The sequence below is a fragment of the Alexandromys fortis genome, unplaced genomic scaffold (assembly GCF_014885135.2).
Source record: "Alexandromys fortis isolate MF-2015 unplaced genomic scaffold, M_Fortis_MF-2015_v1.1 scaffold_4, whole genome shotgun sequence".
NCBI lineage: Eukaryota > Metazoa > Chordata > Mammalia > Rodentia > Cricetidae > Alexandromys > Alexandromys fortis.
The window spans coordinates 33,302,909-33,318,815 of NW_026067944.1; the positions used below are offsets into that span (position 1 = coordinate 33,302,909).

Consider the following 15,907-nt stretch of genomic DNA (forward strand, 5'->3'; position numbering starts at 1 on the left):
CCTCTCTGTGCCCCCTTTTCTCTGAGATTCATTCCCTGAGCTTTGGAAGGAGTGCTATAATTTTTCCAGATGGGACTAAGCACTTGACAATCACTTAGCTCAGCACTTTGGCCACCTACAGGTTTCTGCATTGACTGACTCCTGCTGCCATATGAAGCTTCTTTGATGAAAGCTAGACACCATGAATTTATGAGCACAAACATGAGCATGATTCGGGAACACGTGAGAGTTTTTACCTTTGTCTTTAGGGTCCAAAGTTTAACCAGGAATTCTCTAGGTGGATTTTAATGTTTCTCCCATCTCAGTGTGGTTGTCTTATAAATGGAAAGCTTGAAACTGAGGGATTTTTTCATAATATCTTTGAAAATATCCTACCTTTATTCTTTTAGCTCTCAATACAGATTTTAAATTTAATTATCAGGTAGGAAGGGTGCTTTGTGTCAAAATCTTTTCTCATTATTTTGTTTATTCTTTTATTGTTATATTGCTCACCTTTTCCCATTTCTTGTTCATTAATGAATGGAAAATTATCTCCAGTTTATGAAACTAGTAAAAAAGTTAAGTTCATATGAGTTTTTATTTTGTTTTGAAACTAATTCTGTTAACCAATTCGATTGCTTCTGTTTATTCCCACGCCCTCTTCTTTATGCTATTGATTAATTCAGATATTTAATGAGTCTAGGATATTCATAAGTGAAGGTCTAGGTGTAAGGATATAAGAATTCAACTCAAGGTTATTTTTATGCCGCTGATGCTTCTCTTCTTGTCCCACATGGGAGTAGTAACTGGATGACAGCTGTGGAGGGACTATTGACAATGTGTATGAATGGAATGGAAAGTGATAAGCTCTCCTTTTTTTTCTATTTTTTTTTGTTGAGAATAGGAAAAAAAGTTTCCACCTCCTCCCAGCCTCCCATTTCCCTCCCCCTCCCCCCACTCTTCTCCCCCTCCCCCCACTCCGCTCCCCCTCCCTCTCCAATCCAAAGAACAGTCATGGTTCTCTGCCCTGTGGAAAGTCCAAGGTCCTCCCCCCTCCAAAATGGTCAGCGACATAAAGACAGATGGGGAAAACCACATTGGTCAAAGTAAGGAAATGCTCTGAAGAAGAGAAGAGCATTGGGCTGTGGTCGCAATAAAAGACCGTTCCCTCCCACTTTTACTTATCTATTGTGAGAGCCATAGTTTTCTCAAGGTCTACCTCTTTACTAATTCTCACTGTTTAGTAAATGAATTACGTACACTAGAAGCCCAGCAATTGGAAAGTATTCTCAGCAGTTGATCCTGCAAACTCTAAAGCCAGAAACCCTGGAAACTTTTGGAGAAGAACTGACAAGAAAAGTCTATAGGACATCCTGCATGAAAACGAGTATTAGTGCTCGTTTCTGTCCTCTGAACCTAAGGTAAGTTTGCAGCTTCTCCAAATTTTCCTTTCTAGAAATTTTTCTCTCTGCCAGTTCATATCAATGTTATTTTAACTGTTTATTTTCTCCCAAACATGCTCCATCTGTTTCTAATTTTCTGGAAATCCTAAAGAATGTATTGAGAATTGTATTGAGAACATTAATGGATGTTTCTATAATTTCTGAAATGCTGATAAACTATAAATTAATTTGTAGTTCCCTAAGTTTGCATTAGAGAAATGGGAAAGCTTGCATACAGAACTTTCTCATTCATCCTGAAAGCTTGCATTTTCTAAATACCTTCTCTAATTTCATTACTTCCTAATGTTCACCCGTTTCAGCATCTTCCCACAACCCAGAAGATGTGAAAGATCACAAGGAAAGTTAGCCAATCACTGAGACTTTCACTAAAATCTTTAGGGTTATCTGTTCTCAGGGCACTCACTCCCATCTTCTCTATATGATTCAACTCAACATCCCAGGCACTCGGTTTTCTCCTGTTTCCTGTATTGATAGTCTGGGAGTTATATGATCATTACCCACCTATCTATCATCTTGATAAAAATAAAGGAAATTTTGTTACAGCAAGAAGGACCAGAGTTTTACTGATTGGTTTTCTTTAGCACATATTGTGATGTGCTGATGCAGAAGATGCAGAAGAGGAGATATCACGCCCTCTCCTAGGGCTTCTGACTGTCAAGCTCTGCTGTCTAAAGAGTAAGTGCAACAGAGGAGATTGCACACCCCCTTCTAGGGCTTCTGACTGTCAGCCTCTGCTGTCTAAAGAGTAAGTCCATCCAGAAGAGCCTATTGCTCAGATGTGAACAAGACTAACTCCAATAATGGTTACATAAGGCATTATTTAAATACACCCATAAATGCAATAACTAGGAACTAAAATGTCCTAGAGTCAGATTCTATAGTCAACTAATTACTTAACTACATAAAATATTTAAACTCATTGCTCATCAGGTTTTTATTTTTTTATTTCGGTAAATGTCTTCCCTGATAAATACCTTTAAGAACTCCCACAGAGAGGTCAGAGGAGAGGAAGAGAAAGAGAGAAGAGGTTGGGGTAGGGGAGCTATTTTTTGACTACAGAGCAGTGTGTTTGATACCCATAGCTAGGACTCAAAAACACAAGACAAACATATCTGCATTTCATATAACCTATGAGGAAAAATAACATTTGATATGTAACAAATGGCTTGGAACTAAAACCGGAGACTCTTTTTTTTTCTCCATACACAACATTCCAAAGAATCACATGTGACCTAAATGGAATCTTGTTTTTTCCAATTTTGGTGAAAATGATATTCAATACAGTGAAATATCTGTCAAAGACTAAGTACAATGCCATTATCCATGAGGTACTGGGGGACAGCAAAGGGAAGGTAGAAAGTCTTTGATTGCTAGATAGGAGCAAGATTTGAAACCTGAAAGATTTCAAGAAATGCAAGTGTTTTGCAAAATAGAAATAGATTTGTTTGTAAAAGTTAAAATTCTTTTCTTTCTTCTTTAATGCTTTTTAGTGAAAAGAGGAATAAATAAAAAACCTCTGCTGAACAATCTACAAGTGTGTTACAACTAGCGGGAGAAAGATTAAGAAAGAACAGAATCTAGATGGACTAACATGTCTTCCCAGTATACCTACTAAATACAATAATCTTTGAAAAAATCTGCTGATAATAGGTAGCATTTTATTTGTATATGTATATGTGCATATGCATACATGCACATGTGTGGGCAGATGTACAAGAATGTGCACACATGTAAAATAGTGGTCAGCGGTCAATATCAAGTCTACCTCCATCCCTTCCCACTTTATATTTTTAGGCAGACTCACCAAACCTAGGGCATGGTTAGTAGACTAAGATGCATGTTCAGAAAGCTCTAGGCATCAGGCTGTTTCTGCCTATGCTTGGATTACTAGTGTGTGCCCCACTCAGCTTTTACATGGGTTATGGGGGACAAAGTTTAGGTTCTCCCGCATACACAAGCAAGAATTTTAGCAACTGAGTCATCTCTGCCACTCCCTGACAGGTAGCATTTTTGAGTAATAAAAAAATAGCAGGAATATTTGGCATTTGAATGTTGAAAGAAAATAATACAATATCATTTTGTTTTTGCTTTAATAACTGAAGTCTGAAAGTGCACACAAAGAAGGTGAATCTGAAGCATGCCAAAGAAACGACACCTGTGAACAAAACCATTGCTAACTTCAGCAATGATTTGTTAGATTTGATTAAAACCAAAATGAAGTGGTCCTCATTAGAACTTCAGAAGGATGAACTATACAGGTCCAGGGGATGACTCATGCCTTGATGGAAACACTGGCACCATGCACCACGCACCCCGCTAGCAGCTACTTTCAATTACAATGATAAACGAGAATTTAAACTGTAATTCTTTAGCACTATCCATTTTGTCTCTAATACCCTGCCTCTTCTGTTTTTTATTGTGATTGAAAATAGAGGCCACAATGGGATAAACAGCCATTTGGATTAGTGTCACACTCTGGACCGCGGGATAATGGAGGCTTGGCATTAGGGTGGGAAGGAGGTGCCAGAAGGGCGGTGAGTGTTCCTGATATATCTCCAGGGTTGCCGTGAATGGTGATTAAAGCTGCATAACAAGTTCATCTAGCACTCATCTTTGCCTGGGTCGTAAATAAGGCAGCCAAATTGGGGAGTGATTTGTTAATGATAGACAGCGTCTTGAAAGAGCTGCTGGGAAATTTAGTACCACAGAAGAGGGATGGGGCTTGCTCTCCAGCCAGTGAGTCACCAGATTTTATTCGACCCAGTTAATCCTGATGGCATTTTAAAGCAGAGAAGACAGCAACAGCACTTACTAAGTGACTCCTCAATCTTCTCAGTTGTTTATAAGCATCAACTCAAGTTGCCTCTCAGCTCCTACACCTGATTCAGCTTCTGCCACTCAGTCTCTTTTCCTCCTAAGCTAGATTTTTTTTCCTTCACCATGAAAACCTACCTGCATATGTTGATAGAATTAAAAATCTTACTACACCATCTTGAGAAGCAAGATGACTAAAATGAAGTTTCTTGGAGAGGCAGAAAAGAAAATGGTGTAGTGACTCATACAAGAGCCTTATCATCTCTGCCCAAATCTGCCTACCTGACACCCCAGATCTCACATCCCAAAACCCCACTCCCAGTATTCTCCTAGAAATTCTTTGTCTCTGTCTTCTGTGTCTTGCTTGCCTCCTGATGCCTCTGGTGTAGACTCAGAGTGTAAATGAATTTGAGATTGCTTTGCTTCCTTCAGCATGACTCTCCTCCCACTCCACTAGTCAGAAAATAAAGACCCACAACCCAGAGAGTGCAATAAACCCTCCTAACAGAAGGGTAGGGAATCTCACTGATTACATTTTAGCTTTTATAGATAGGTTTCTTCTGCCAAGAGACATGAAAGATCTCTCCTTATACTAAATTTCTAGAAATTTTACTGAGAGAGACTTCTGCCACTAAAACATTAAAGGCAAATGCTTCCTGGCATTTTTAAATCTTACTCCATGCTAGCTTAGATTTAAAACTATGAGAACTGCTTTCTGATTACATAAATTAATTAGGGATAGAGAACAAAGAAATGAGGGTGGGGTGCTTTAATATGGAGACTAACAAAGGAAAAGAATGAACCAGGAAAGGGAGAGAGACCTTAGTCAAGAAAGCAATTTAGACAAGCAATAAGCATAGAGATTAAATGAGGGATAGATGGTGGAAGGAAAGGAGAGAGAGAGAGAGAGAGAGAGAGAGAGAGAGAGAGAGAGAGAGCGAGCGCTGGGATATTAAGCCTCAATTCCTGAAACTTATAGCCCACTCTTTCATTTATATCAGGAAATCAAGTCTTTAGGCCCTACGCCAAATAAAATAAGGGCATTTGACAAAGATCTGAAGGATCCACATGAAATGATTTAGCTAATCTCTATCAAATAACCTGCATTCCTACAGCTGCCCAACCACTAACCACTATCATTGCTGTGATCCTCAGAAATCTATTCTCAGCTTCTTAGCTTTAAAATAACTTGTACTCTCACTTCAGGAAAATTCATGAATGTAAAAAAATGTATCATGTGTCCCTCTTTTTTTTTTTATGTCATCCTCGCCCTTCTCTCTAGGACACTGAAGTAATAGACAAGAAGAAATTTCACTGTAATAACTGGCCTATGGGGATCAAAGATGATTGCTCCAGTACCACATTTTACAGTGAGAGAAAAAATTGTATATACACACACACATACATGCACACACATATACATATATCATTATTATCTATTTAATTTATCATCTACAAAGAAAAAATATTTTAATCACATGATTGATTATACTACTGGACTAAATTTACAGAATATCTACCTATTATTGCTAACAAATTAAGATAGATGAACATGTTATGCACAACAGGAACTGAAACATTAAGTCAAATAGAAAATAAACAGGAGAGTACAGTCTGTGGGGGTATTCAGCCACAGGCTGTGAAAATCTATAGAAGCAATGGATAATGACTTTTTAAAATAGTAACCAAGAGAAGAATTTTGCTGCTGTAATTATTCTACAATCACAAACAAAACTATGTGGTCACTTTCAAATTTACTGTCCTGAATGGAATTTATTGACTTTCGTATCTAACTTATTTAATGGACTTACATATCTAATGAATTTGGCTTATTCTCAAGATAGGGCTCAAAAACACTTTTCCCATTCCAAATGAATGTCAAAGGAAGAATTCTGAAGCCTCAGGGTACATGTTTAGCATCTAATTTTCCAAGGTGAATTCTTTGTAAAGAACAACACTTATTTGGATGTAAAATTTTTGGAGAGAGAGAATAATCTGAGTTTATTGTTAGACATATGATTGGGAAGTTAAGTGAATCTTAGACATAAAGAATACTTTACTTCAATGAGAACATGTTTTATATGCAGTCCTCAGGCACTGAACTAAGATACCATCAACACAGGAAAGGAGCCCTGTACACAGCCCAACTTGCTTTGGGCACTAAATCAATGTTGTTATATGTTTGGTGGAACACGATGCAAGTCTTCTTTACATTTGGCAGAAAAGAGAACATCAGCCACTGTTTTATTTGCAGGACTTTGAATTAGAGATTTAATGAAACTTAATCACTCTTTCCTAAGATTGTATCACCCGAAACCAGAACAGGACTTGTAATAAACTGAATTTTGCTTACTCTGATTACTTGTTGAAGAAAAATATGGTAAATAAACTGGTTTGAGTAAAATCTTGTGCCATAGTCCCCTGACTTTCATACCATCATTCCCTTTTTCTCTGGAATGCTGAACTGATAGGCAAGGATAAATTATGTTTTAATAGCTGGCCAATAATCAACGAATATTGTTTCACCACCAAATCTTATAGCAATAAAGCAAATTCTGGTTTTGATTATTTTTACAAAGTTATTTGTATTTTAATCAAACAGTTCTAGAACATTTAAATTTTTTTAAAAAAAAGTTGTTGGCACTCCCAAATCTTCCCACTCCTTCACCCACAAATATTGCATGTCCCTCTATATACTTACATAATGGTGTATAATAGCATACAAAAACTATCTAAGAAATATTCTTATGCATTTGCATATATTATATGGAACATATATAGTTTTCCTTTATATACTTATGTAGAAGGCCCTGATTGAATGATGTCTTGTACCATAACCTAAGTGATGCTAGCTCTCCAGAAAATCCACATGACTTAAGGAAGGTGCCTCTGACAATATGGGTTACATAGAGAATGCTGAGGTGTATCTATTATGCAGATCTTATAATAAAAATTTTGCTTGTTAGTCCTTCTTATAGTCCAGTTTTCAAAGATACCTTATGTCTCCCTGTGGACAAAGCTTTTCTGTTGTGTGCCAACCTCTGCCCGGTTCACATCTCAGTTTCCTCAATCTTGAGTTCAGCACTCATCCATTTGTTTTCTTGACCTCTCTTATAGTGTTTGCCTTACTATCAGGAATTTTTATGTTTTTAAAATTGCTTCATTATCATGTTACTATAGTTTTAAGAAAAAGCATGAATTAAAATATGTGCGTGAAAACTTAATGATAAATAAAACTCGGTAATTAAAGTGTGGGCACTTGTATACTACTTAAGCAAAAATGTAAACTATCCATTTTTCTCTTTGTGCTAAAATATTAAGAATTTATTTGCATGTATTTAATGTTTCTTATTTTTTCATGCGATTTAGGATTGACTTTATCTTCATACATGATAAAAAAAAGCCAATGATCAACATTTCTAGCTCATTGGCAATTATTTCTATAATTAAAATTCAGTCTAAAATTAGTACCTATGGTCTATAAGAACTCTTTTCCTACTTGGAGGTTTTCTATTTTTTTCATTACTTTTTCTTTTTGCTTTGAGACTAATGCTTTATGGTTGAGCCACTGAATGTTGACCTCTGAATTGCTTGGCCTTGCTCGACTAACATTTATCAAAATGAGTAGTCAAGTCACTTATGCAGCAATCATGAAAACATTAAAAGTGTCAGGAACAAAATGCTGCAGGGAAGAGTCAGTGGGGTGACTTCTCAGATGCACAGCAGCTCTCTGACCACACTGTTCAGTCTGTTGATCAGCAAGGCACATGCACTATAGTTCCCAATGTACTTTTTCCACCCAGTTTCTGCTCTCAGCATTAATAGTGAATCATACTTGAGTTTCAAGGCAGAGGCAAACATTACTTACTCTGTCTGATCCCTTTTTTGTCCCTTTGTTTCTCTGGGACAAGTGCACAGCTCATTATCTGGGCTCCTTTTGTACTGTGTAAAGATACACTACAAAATTCAAGGAATTGCACAAATTTATTAACTCTATTTTCACTAACCTTGGAGCCCCACAAAGACATGATTCAAGTTCCTCTCTTCCTTTAAAATATATGTGTATCCAAGTAGCATATATGTGTACATGTGTTATAAGAGCACATGGACATGTGTGTGTGTGTGTGTGTGTGTGTGTGTGTCTAAAGACCAAAGCTTAATATTCTCGGTCTTCTTCTATTGCTCATCACCTTTTCATTTGAGACAGGTTTCTCACTAGACCTGGAGCTCACCAGTGGGCTAACTAGCCTACAGAATTGTCCGTCATGCTTCCAGGATAAATCCATTTGTTTCTTACCTGTATCCACAGTTCAAGATTTACAGTCACACTTATATTTTCAATGGGTTCCAGAGAGTCAAAGCCAGATCTTCTAGCAACAGGTACCTCAGTCACTGAGCCCCAGCCCTGGAATGGTTTTTTGTGGTTATCACTAGTCACTAGTACACCAACTAGACATCAAAAAATTGGCAAAAAAGAGTTGAGCTTAATTACAGCAAAATAACTATGTATTCTCCTCTGAGGAAGATCAGGATTTAATAATAAGGAATGGGGAGAACATTTACTCAAAGTTCATAATGAAAAAGACTTTAAAGTCTCCTTGTTAACTATACTTAAACAAGGCACCATCCACATTTGACAGATGAAGATATGAAACCAAATGTCTTGTCAAGTTCAAAGTAGGTGGATGTTAGAACAGGACTAGCTCAACCTAGAGCTATAGTTTTGTTCATTTTTTTTAATTCTGAATGTATCAAAAAATATAACATAAAAAGGAACAGTTTTTCATTTGCATTCTGGCATATCTCAAAGTATAATTGACTATGGTCTTCAAGTAAAAGTTAAGAATAGAGAAATGTCCAAATGTTTGCTTTTTGACTTATTTTTACGTTGCTCATTTCTGAGCCACTACATCTGCCACAGTTATCTCAGCCTGCTGGGAATTTACATAATCCCAGACTGCGAGTACATTAACTATAGTTCTTAATGCCTGAAGACGATATTCCCCAACTGTTCTTCCTTCGGGGAAAGAAGACCATACAACCAATCCCTTGACCTGCATCTTCAGCCACATACTGTGAACCTGCAAGTTACATATTTTCAAGTGTGCCTGCTGGGGCTTAAGATTGCTCTTCTTAATAGGAAAAAAGACATATTCATAATTCAATAAATCTTATAACATAGAATGTCTTATATTGTCTTCTCTGAATACCTACATATTGACTCAAATAGATTTAAGTCTATGTATATAGACTCATCTGCATTCTTGGAAAGTTAACCTCAATTTTTAAATTTGCAAAATTTAAATAAGCAATTTTTTTACATTGACTCCTCCTCTCTTTTTCAGGAAATTAATAACTATTAACCACTGTGATTGATCTGTACTTTGTTTATTTGTTCATATTTGGGCCATTCAGGTTCATCTAGGACTCACTGGTGAAATTCCAGACAGGTTCCTGTGAATGGTGGTTTGAATGAGAATGGCTCCCATGAGCTCAAATGTTCAAGTACTTGGTCATTAGAGAGAGGCACTATTTGAAAAGGATAAGTAGGTGTGGCCTTGTTGGAGTAGGCGTGGCCTTGTTGGAGGAAGTGTGTCACTGGTGGTTGGGCTTTGAAGTTTCCAAAGCCCAAGCCAGGCCCAGTGAATTTTCTCTCCCTTCCTGCTGCCTGTAGATCGAGACGTAAAATTATCAGCTACTTCTCCAGTATCATGTTAGTCTGCATCCTGCCACTCTTCCTGCCATGGTGGCAATAAACTAAATCTCAGAATCTGTAAGAAAACTAGTAAACAGCACTCCTCCATGGCTTCTGCATCAGCATCCAGGACCCTGCCCTGCTTGAATTCCTGTCCTGGCTTCCTTTGCTAATGAACTATAATGTGGAAGAGTAAGCTAAAATAAACCCTTTCTTCCCCAGGTTGCTTTGGTCATGGTGCTTCATTTCATTAATAGTAAGCCTAAGACATTATGTGATAGGTATCATGTCATCTGCCCATGACGGTTAGAGGCATAGCTGAACATAAATCCCTAATATTCATCATTCCTAGGCTTGTTGAGAATTTCTTACTTCTATCACCTACAACTCTTTAGAGAGGGCATTTATTAACTTACCAGTGAATGTTTAATCCAGTGGATTTATAGATGTCCAAGAACAAAGTCTTTAGAACAACCTGAACAATTGGCAAAGAAGAATTGATGGGTAAGTTGAGACAGTGACCTATACCCTGTAAAGATGTCTCTGAAAACACTGAGTTCTCAGGGCTGGAGAGATGATTCAGCATATATGAGAATTAGCTGTTCTTGCATAGTTCTGGGATTTAATTCCCAGAACCCACATAACAGATCACAGCGGTCTGTAACTCCAGTTCCAAGGCTTCAGTTGCCTTCTTTGGAACTCTGTGGCACATAAGTGGTACAAAGGCATACATGTAGGTAAAACACTGAAATACATAAAATATAGTAACAATTATAGCACTGAGTTTTGCTTTGTTATTTTATACATTTTCTTACTAGAACATCATTTTTCACAACTCTCATATTCCATGAGAAGTAGTTTCTTCTCATTTTCAGGGTACCTCAGATTTTCCTCCCACAGATAACCTGTGACAGAATATATGCTCCACATACAGCAGCATAAGTATAGGCAATAAAATTTTCTGTTGTCTGGGTTGAAGATGAAATGGAGCCTTTTCTACCCTAATTCTGAGAGCATCTTTGCAGTTGGAGTTTCTTCTTCTTTTCCCCAGGGTTACTAGTTAACCACATCACAACCCTCTTCCGTCACATTTCCATTAAGCACTTAATGCCTTTCTGTTGTGACAGGCTACACACACACAAGTGCATGCCTGTACACACACACACACAGAGAGAGAGAGAGAGAGAGAGAGAGAGAGAGAGAGAGAGAGAGAAAGAGAGAGAAACTGTCATAGTTACTTTTCTATTGCTATGACAAAACACCATGATCAAGGCAACTTATAAAATAAAATGTTTAGTTTGACTCATGATTTCAGAGAGTTTCATGAGTCCGTGATGGTAGAATGAAGGTATCACTGCAGGAACAGCTCCCATTTTGATCCACAAGCAAAAAACAGAGAACACATTAGGAATAGCAAGAGTCTTTTGAGACCTCAAGTCTATCTCATTGACGCACCTCCTCTAATGAGGCCAGCATTCCCAGTCCTTCCCAAGCACTTATACCAGCTGGGGACCACGATTCAAATATGTGAGTCTGTAGCAGCCACTCTCATTCAAACTACCTCAAAACCTTTAATTTTATCAGTGTGTTCGTCTCCTATGGCTAATATCACATATTATTACAAAGTTACCTTTAAAAGAAATTAATAATATTATCCTATAGTCCTATGAGTCAGAAATCTGAACTGAGTCTCATAATGCTAAGCTTACTGTGGGCAAGTCTCTCTCTCTCTCTCTCTCTCTCTCTCTCTCTCTCTCTCTCTCTCGTCCTTTTCATTTCTTTTTCCAGTTTCAGTGACCACAAGTTTTCTCACCTAATGGCCCAATTTCTCCGTTCTCAAAGCTATAATCCTGCTAAGATTCTGTACTGATTTTTTTTCTGTTTGTCCCCATTTAATTTTTTAGGTTTCTTGTGACTCAGATACATAAAATCAGCATATTATGAAGGTTAATTGTATGTATAAACATAACATCCAGCTGGGCAGTGGTGGCACATGTCTTTAATCTCAGCACTCGGGAGGCAGAGGCAGGCAGATCTCTGTGAGTTCTAGGCCAGCCTGGTCTACGAGAGCTAGTTCCAGGACAGGCTTCAAAGACACAGAGAAACCCTGTCTTAAAAAAACAAAACAAAAAAAATCCATGTCATATAGTCTCATATTCTAAGTTTCTAAGGATTAGGGTATAGATATTGGTGGTGGGTGTTGTGCTTACACAATAAATCAATGAATCAACGGAAAGTTGCTATGAATGCTACCTACTACAGTGAGGCATAAATTGTGTTTGTTGAAGTATATAGTATCATTATAGTGTTTTATTCATTGTAGAAACAAAATCTTTTTGTTTCTACAAATGTATAGGAATGCACATATATACTTGTGAGTTCACATGACTAATAATTACAATCAATAAGAAATGAGGCATATCAAGTATTTGATATACTAAACAATGTGTTAATAGTTATAGCCTGCCCCTCAGAATTAAGATTGATCTTGATTTAAATTTTTTTCTGTCACCTAAGTTTATTTGGTTCTGGAAACCTACTAGCATCTGTGTCTTGTTGTCCATATACTAAACAAACAATACTCCTTCATAGTGAGAGTCAATTAATTATATTAAGTCAGTATCTGTTATCAAAATTCCTCATCAAAAGGTCAGATATTATTTGGAAAAATTAATTGAAATTGTTTGTTTGTTATGCATAAGCTTACCACATTTTTTCGTTTTTTTACAGAAAAAATAATATTTTATTAATTAATTATTTATTTATTTTAAAGAGAAAACAAACTATCTTTCTTCATTATACATACCAATCCAAGTTCCCACTCTTGTCCCCCTCCCATTCCTTCCACTTACCCCCATTCCACTCCTCATCCTCTCCACAGAAAGGGTAAGGCACAATACATTGGGGAAGGTCCAAGGCCCTCCCGACGATATCTAGGCTGAGGAAGGTGTCCATCCAAAGAGTAAGTTCCAAAAAAGCCAGTACAAGCAGTAGGGATAAATCCTAGTGCCACTACCTGTGGCCCCCCAGTCTGGCCCAGCCATGCAACTGTCAGCCACATTCAGAAGGACTAGTTTGGCCCTATGCTTGTTCCGTTCCAATCTGGATGGAATTGGTGAGCTCCCATTAGCTCAGGTAGACTGTTTCAGTGGGTGTACCCACATGGTCTTGACCTCTTTGCTCAAATTCTCATTTCTCCCACTCTTCAACTTGAGTTTGGGAGCTCAGCCCAGTGCTCCTATGTGGGTCTCTGCCTCTATTTCCATCAGTTACTAGATGAAAGTTCTATAGTGATATATAAGATATTCATCAGTATGACTACAGGACAAGGCCAGTTTGGGCCCCCTCTTCTGTATTGCTTAGGGTCTTAGCTGTGGTCATTCTTGTGAATTCCTGGGAATTTCTTTAGAGCCAAGTTTCTTGCTATCCCCATAATGGCTCCCTCAATCAAGATATCTCTTTCTTTGCTCTCATCTCTGTCCTTCCTCTGTCTCGACTATCCCATTCCCTCAAGTTCTCCTTACTCCTCCTCTTCTTCCCTTTCCAACCTCCCTTCTCCTCCTACTCCATGCTCCCAATTATTTTTAAATGTTCCTTGAATTACACTAAAATATCAAGAAATTGAAATGTCTGGCACCCATCATAGAACAAAGTAACAGTGATTAGAATCATTTCAACAAGCATTTGAGAGGTGGAAAATACATTTAAGAATGAAAGCAGTGTAGCAAAAGAAGGAAGCTAAAGTCTCCATCAATTACTAAGGAAAGGAAGCTATTTATTCTAGGGTTCCACCAACAACCCTAGAAGTCAGACATTGAAATCAGCCAACAAACTACAAAGAAACTAAAACTATCAAAGGTTTCCAGGGACAATGTGACAAGGAACGCTGAGTAGATAGAGCACAAAGGACATGTCTGTGAAAACACGGTGTGAGACTTTAATAATGGGTACATGTTACTATAAACAGAATGTACAGTTACACCAGTGACCTATCATGTACACTTGAACCTTCAGTAAAAACTATATGTTGTCAGTGTTTCTGTCCTGCCCAGTTCCCACAATTGTTAAGTCCCAAAGAAATCACAGAGAGGTCTACATTAGTTATAAACTGATTGGCCCATTAGCTGAGGTTTCTTATTAACTCTTATAACTCATATTAGCCTATTCTTGCCTATGTTAGCCACGTGGCTTGGTACCTTATTGGGCAAGGCAGTCACGTTTTGTTTCTTCTGTGACTGAGTCAGGACTGCAGACTAGGACTTCCTTCTTCCCAGAATTCTCCTGTTCTCATTGACCTGCCTCTACTTCCTGTCTTGTTGTCCCACCTATACTTCCTGCCTAGCTACTGGCCAATCAGCATCTATTTCAAATATAATTGATAGGATACAGACCATTGTCCCACACCAACTATATATAACTATATATTGACATAGGTTCATTGATTACAAGAACTCCACCATGATTTTGGGAATGTTTATAGTTTGCCTTTATAGGACCAAGAGTGCATGAGACATCACAGTATATTCTACTCAGTTTTACTCTTAACCTAAAACTTCTTTAAAAAATAAAAACATAATGACTCTTGAAATGGACACTGTCGTGGAGTTTAAATGAACCCCTAAAAATTAAAATAAAATGACATAGATTAAATGAATCAAAATGAAGGACAACATTGATATTTCAAGAATGTGGGAAACAATAAAATGCATCAATCAACAGATAAAAAATAGAAAAGACATAGTAAAAAAAATTAAGGAAGTATGTCCAGATTTCTATCAGCTGGAGTTCCAGAGAAATCAGATATAGAAATTTTTGAAGCAATGCTTTTATATTTCCCTGAACTAAACAAAACAAATTTTCAGAAAATACCCCCAGAAGTGCAAAATACTGTAAGTGAAAGAAATTCAGAATAAGGTATGTCACACATTTCTCCAAGTTTCAGGAAAAGGTTCCTGACCCTAAAAGACACACAGAGACCTTGGCAAGCAGGGGATCACATGACATCAGCAACACTGTCAAGCCTCTTGTTTTATACAAACTTATGACCACTCTAGAATTCCATGCCACCATTATTGGTCCTATTTGCACCCAGTTGGGTAGGCCAAGAAGAATGCTTTTTTTCACATAATATATTTTGATCATATTCTTGCCCCTCCACCCAGATCCACCCAGATCCTTCCTACTCCCCTGTCTACCCATTTTCATGTTGGTTCTATCTCTTTAAAATAAAAGAAAAAAAGGGAAGGAAGGAAGGAAGGAAGGAGAGAAGGAAGGAAGAAAAAAAGAAGGAAGGGGCTGGAGAGATGGCTCAGAGGTTAAGAGCATTGCCTGCTCTTCCAAAGGTCCTGAGTTCAATTCCCAGCAACCACATGGTGACTCACAAACATTTGTAATGGGGTCTGGTGCCCTCTGCTGGCCTGCAGGCAAACACACAAACAGAATATTGTATACATAATAAATAAATATTAAAAAAAAGAAAAAAGAAGGAAGGAAAAACGATAAGACAAAATAAAGCCAAAAGAAATAGAAAGCATACACACATACACATACACACACACAATCCATGAAGTCTGTTTTGTGCTGGTTAGCTATGTCCTATATAGCCAGTGTCATCCCATTGGAGAAAATTGGTTATCTCTTTCACAGCAGATATCCACTGCAAAGAAACAATGTCTTCCGGACACAGCAGAGCTGATACACGCGTGAATTCACAGGAACTGCAACAGCAAACATAAATGCACAAGACCTGTACAAGTTCAATCCAGGCACAACTCCAGCAAGAGAAAAAGCAGACACAAAGACAAACCCTTTGCCAAGAAAAATGATTTTTTTTAAATGACTGAATGGCTCACTAAGTCATTGGGAATGCTGTTCTTAAAACTGAATATCAAAGTTCAGTACCTTGGCCCAGAGCCATGCTGCAGAACCACTGTTATGGTTAACCTGAATTATCAGT

At 37.7% G+C, this 15,907-nt stretch overlaps 1 protein-coding gene across 1 annotated transcript in view; it reads right to left on the minus strand.

Moving 5' to 3' along the window:
- The window catches only part of LOC126505863 (60S ribosomal protein L27-like), a 112,192-nt gene that overhangs the window by 25,990 nt on the left and 70,295 nt on the right, over nt 1-15,907 (minus strand). Inside the window, exon 3 of the mRNA XM_050149093.1 lies at nt 8,554-8,705. Coding sequence (XP_050005050.1) covers nt 8,554-8,705 — 152 coding nt within the window. The remainder of the gene's footprint in view (nt 1-8,553; nt 8,706-15,907) is intronic.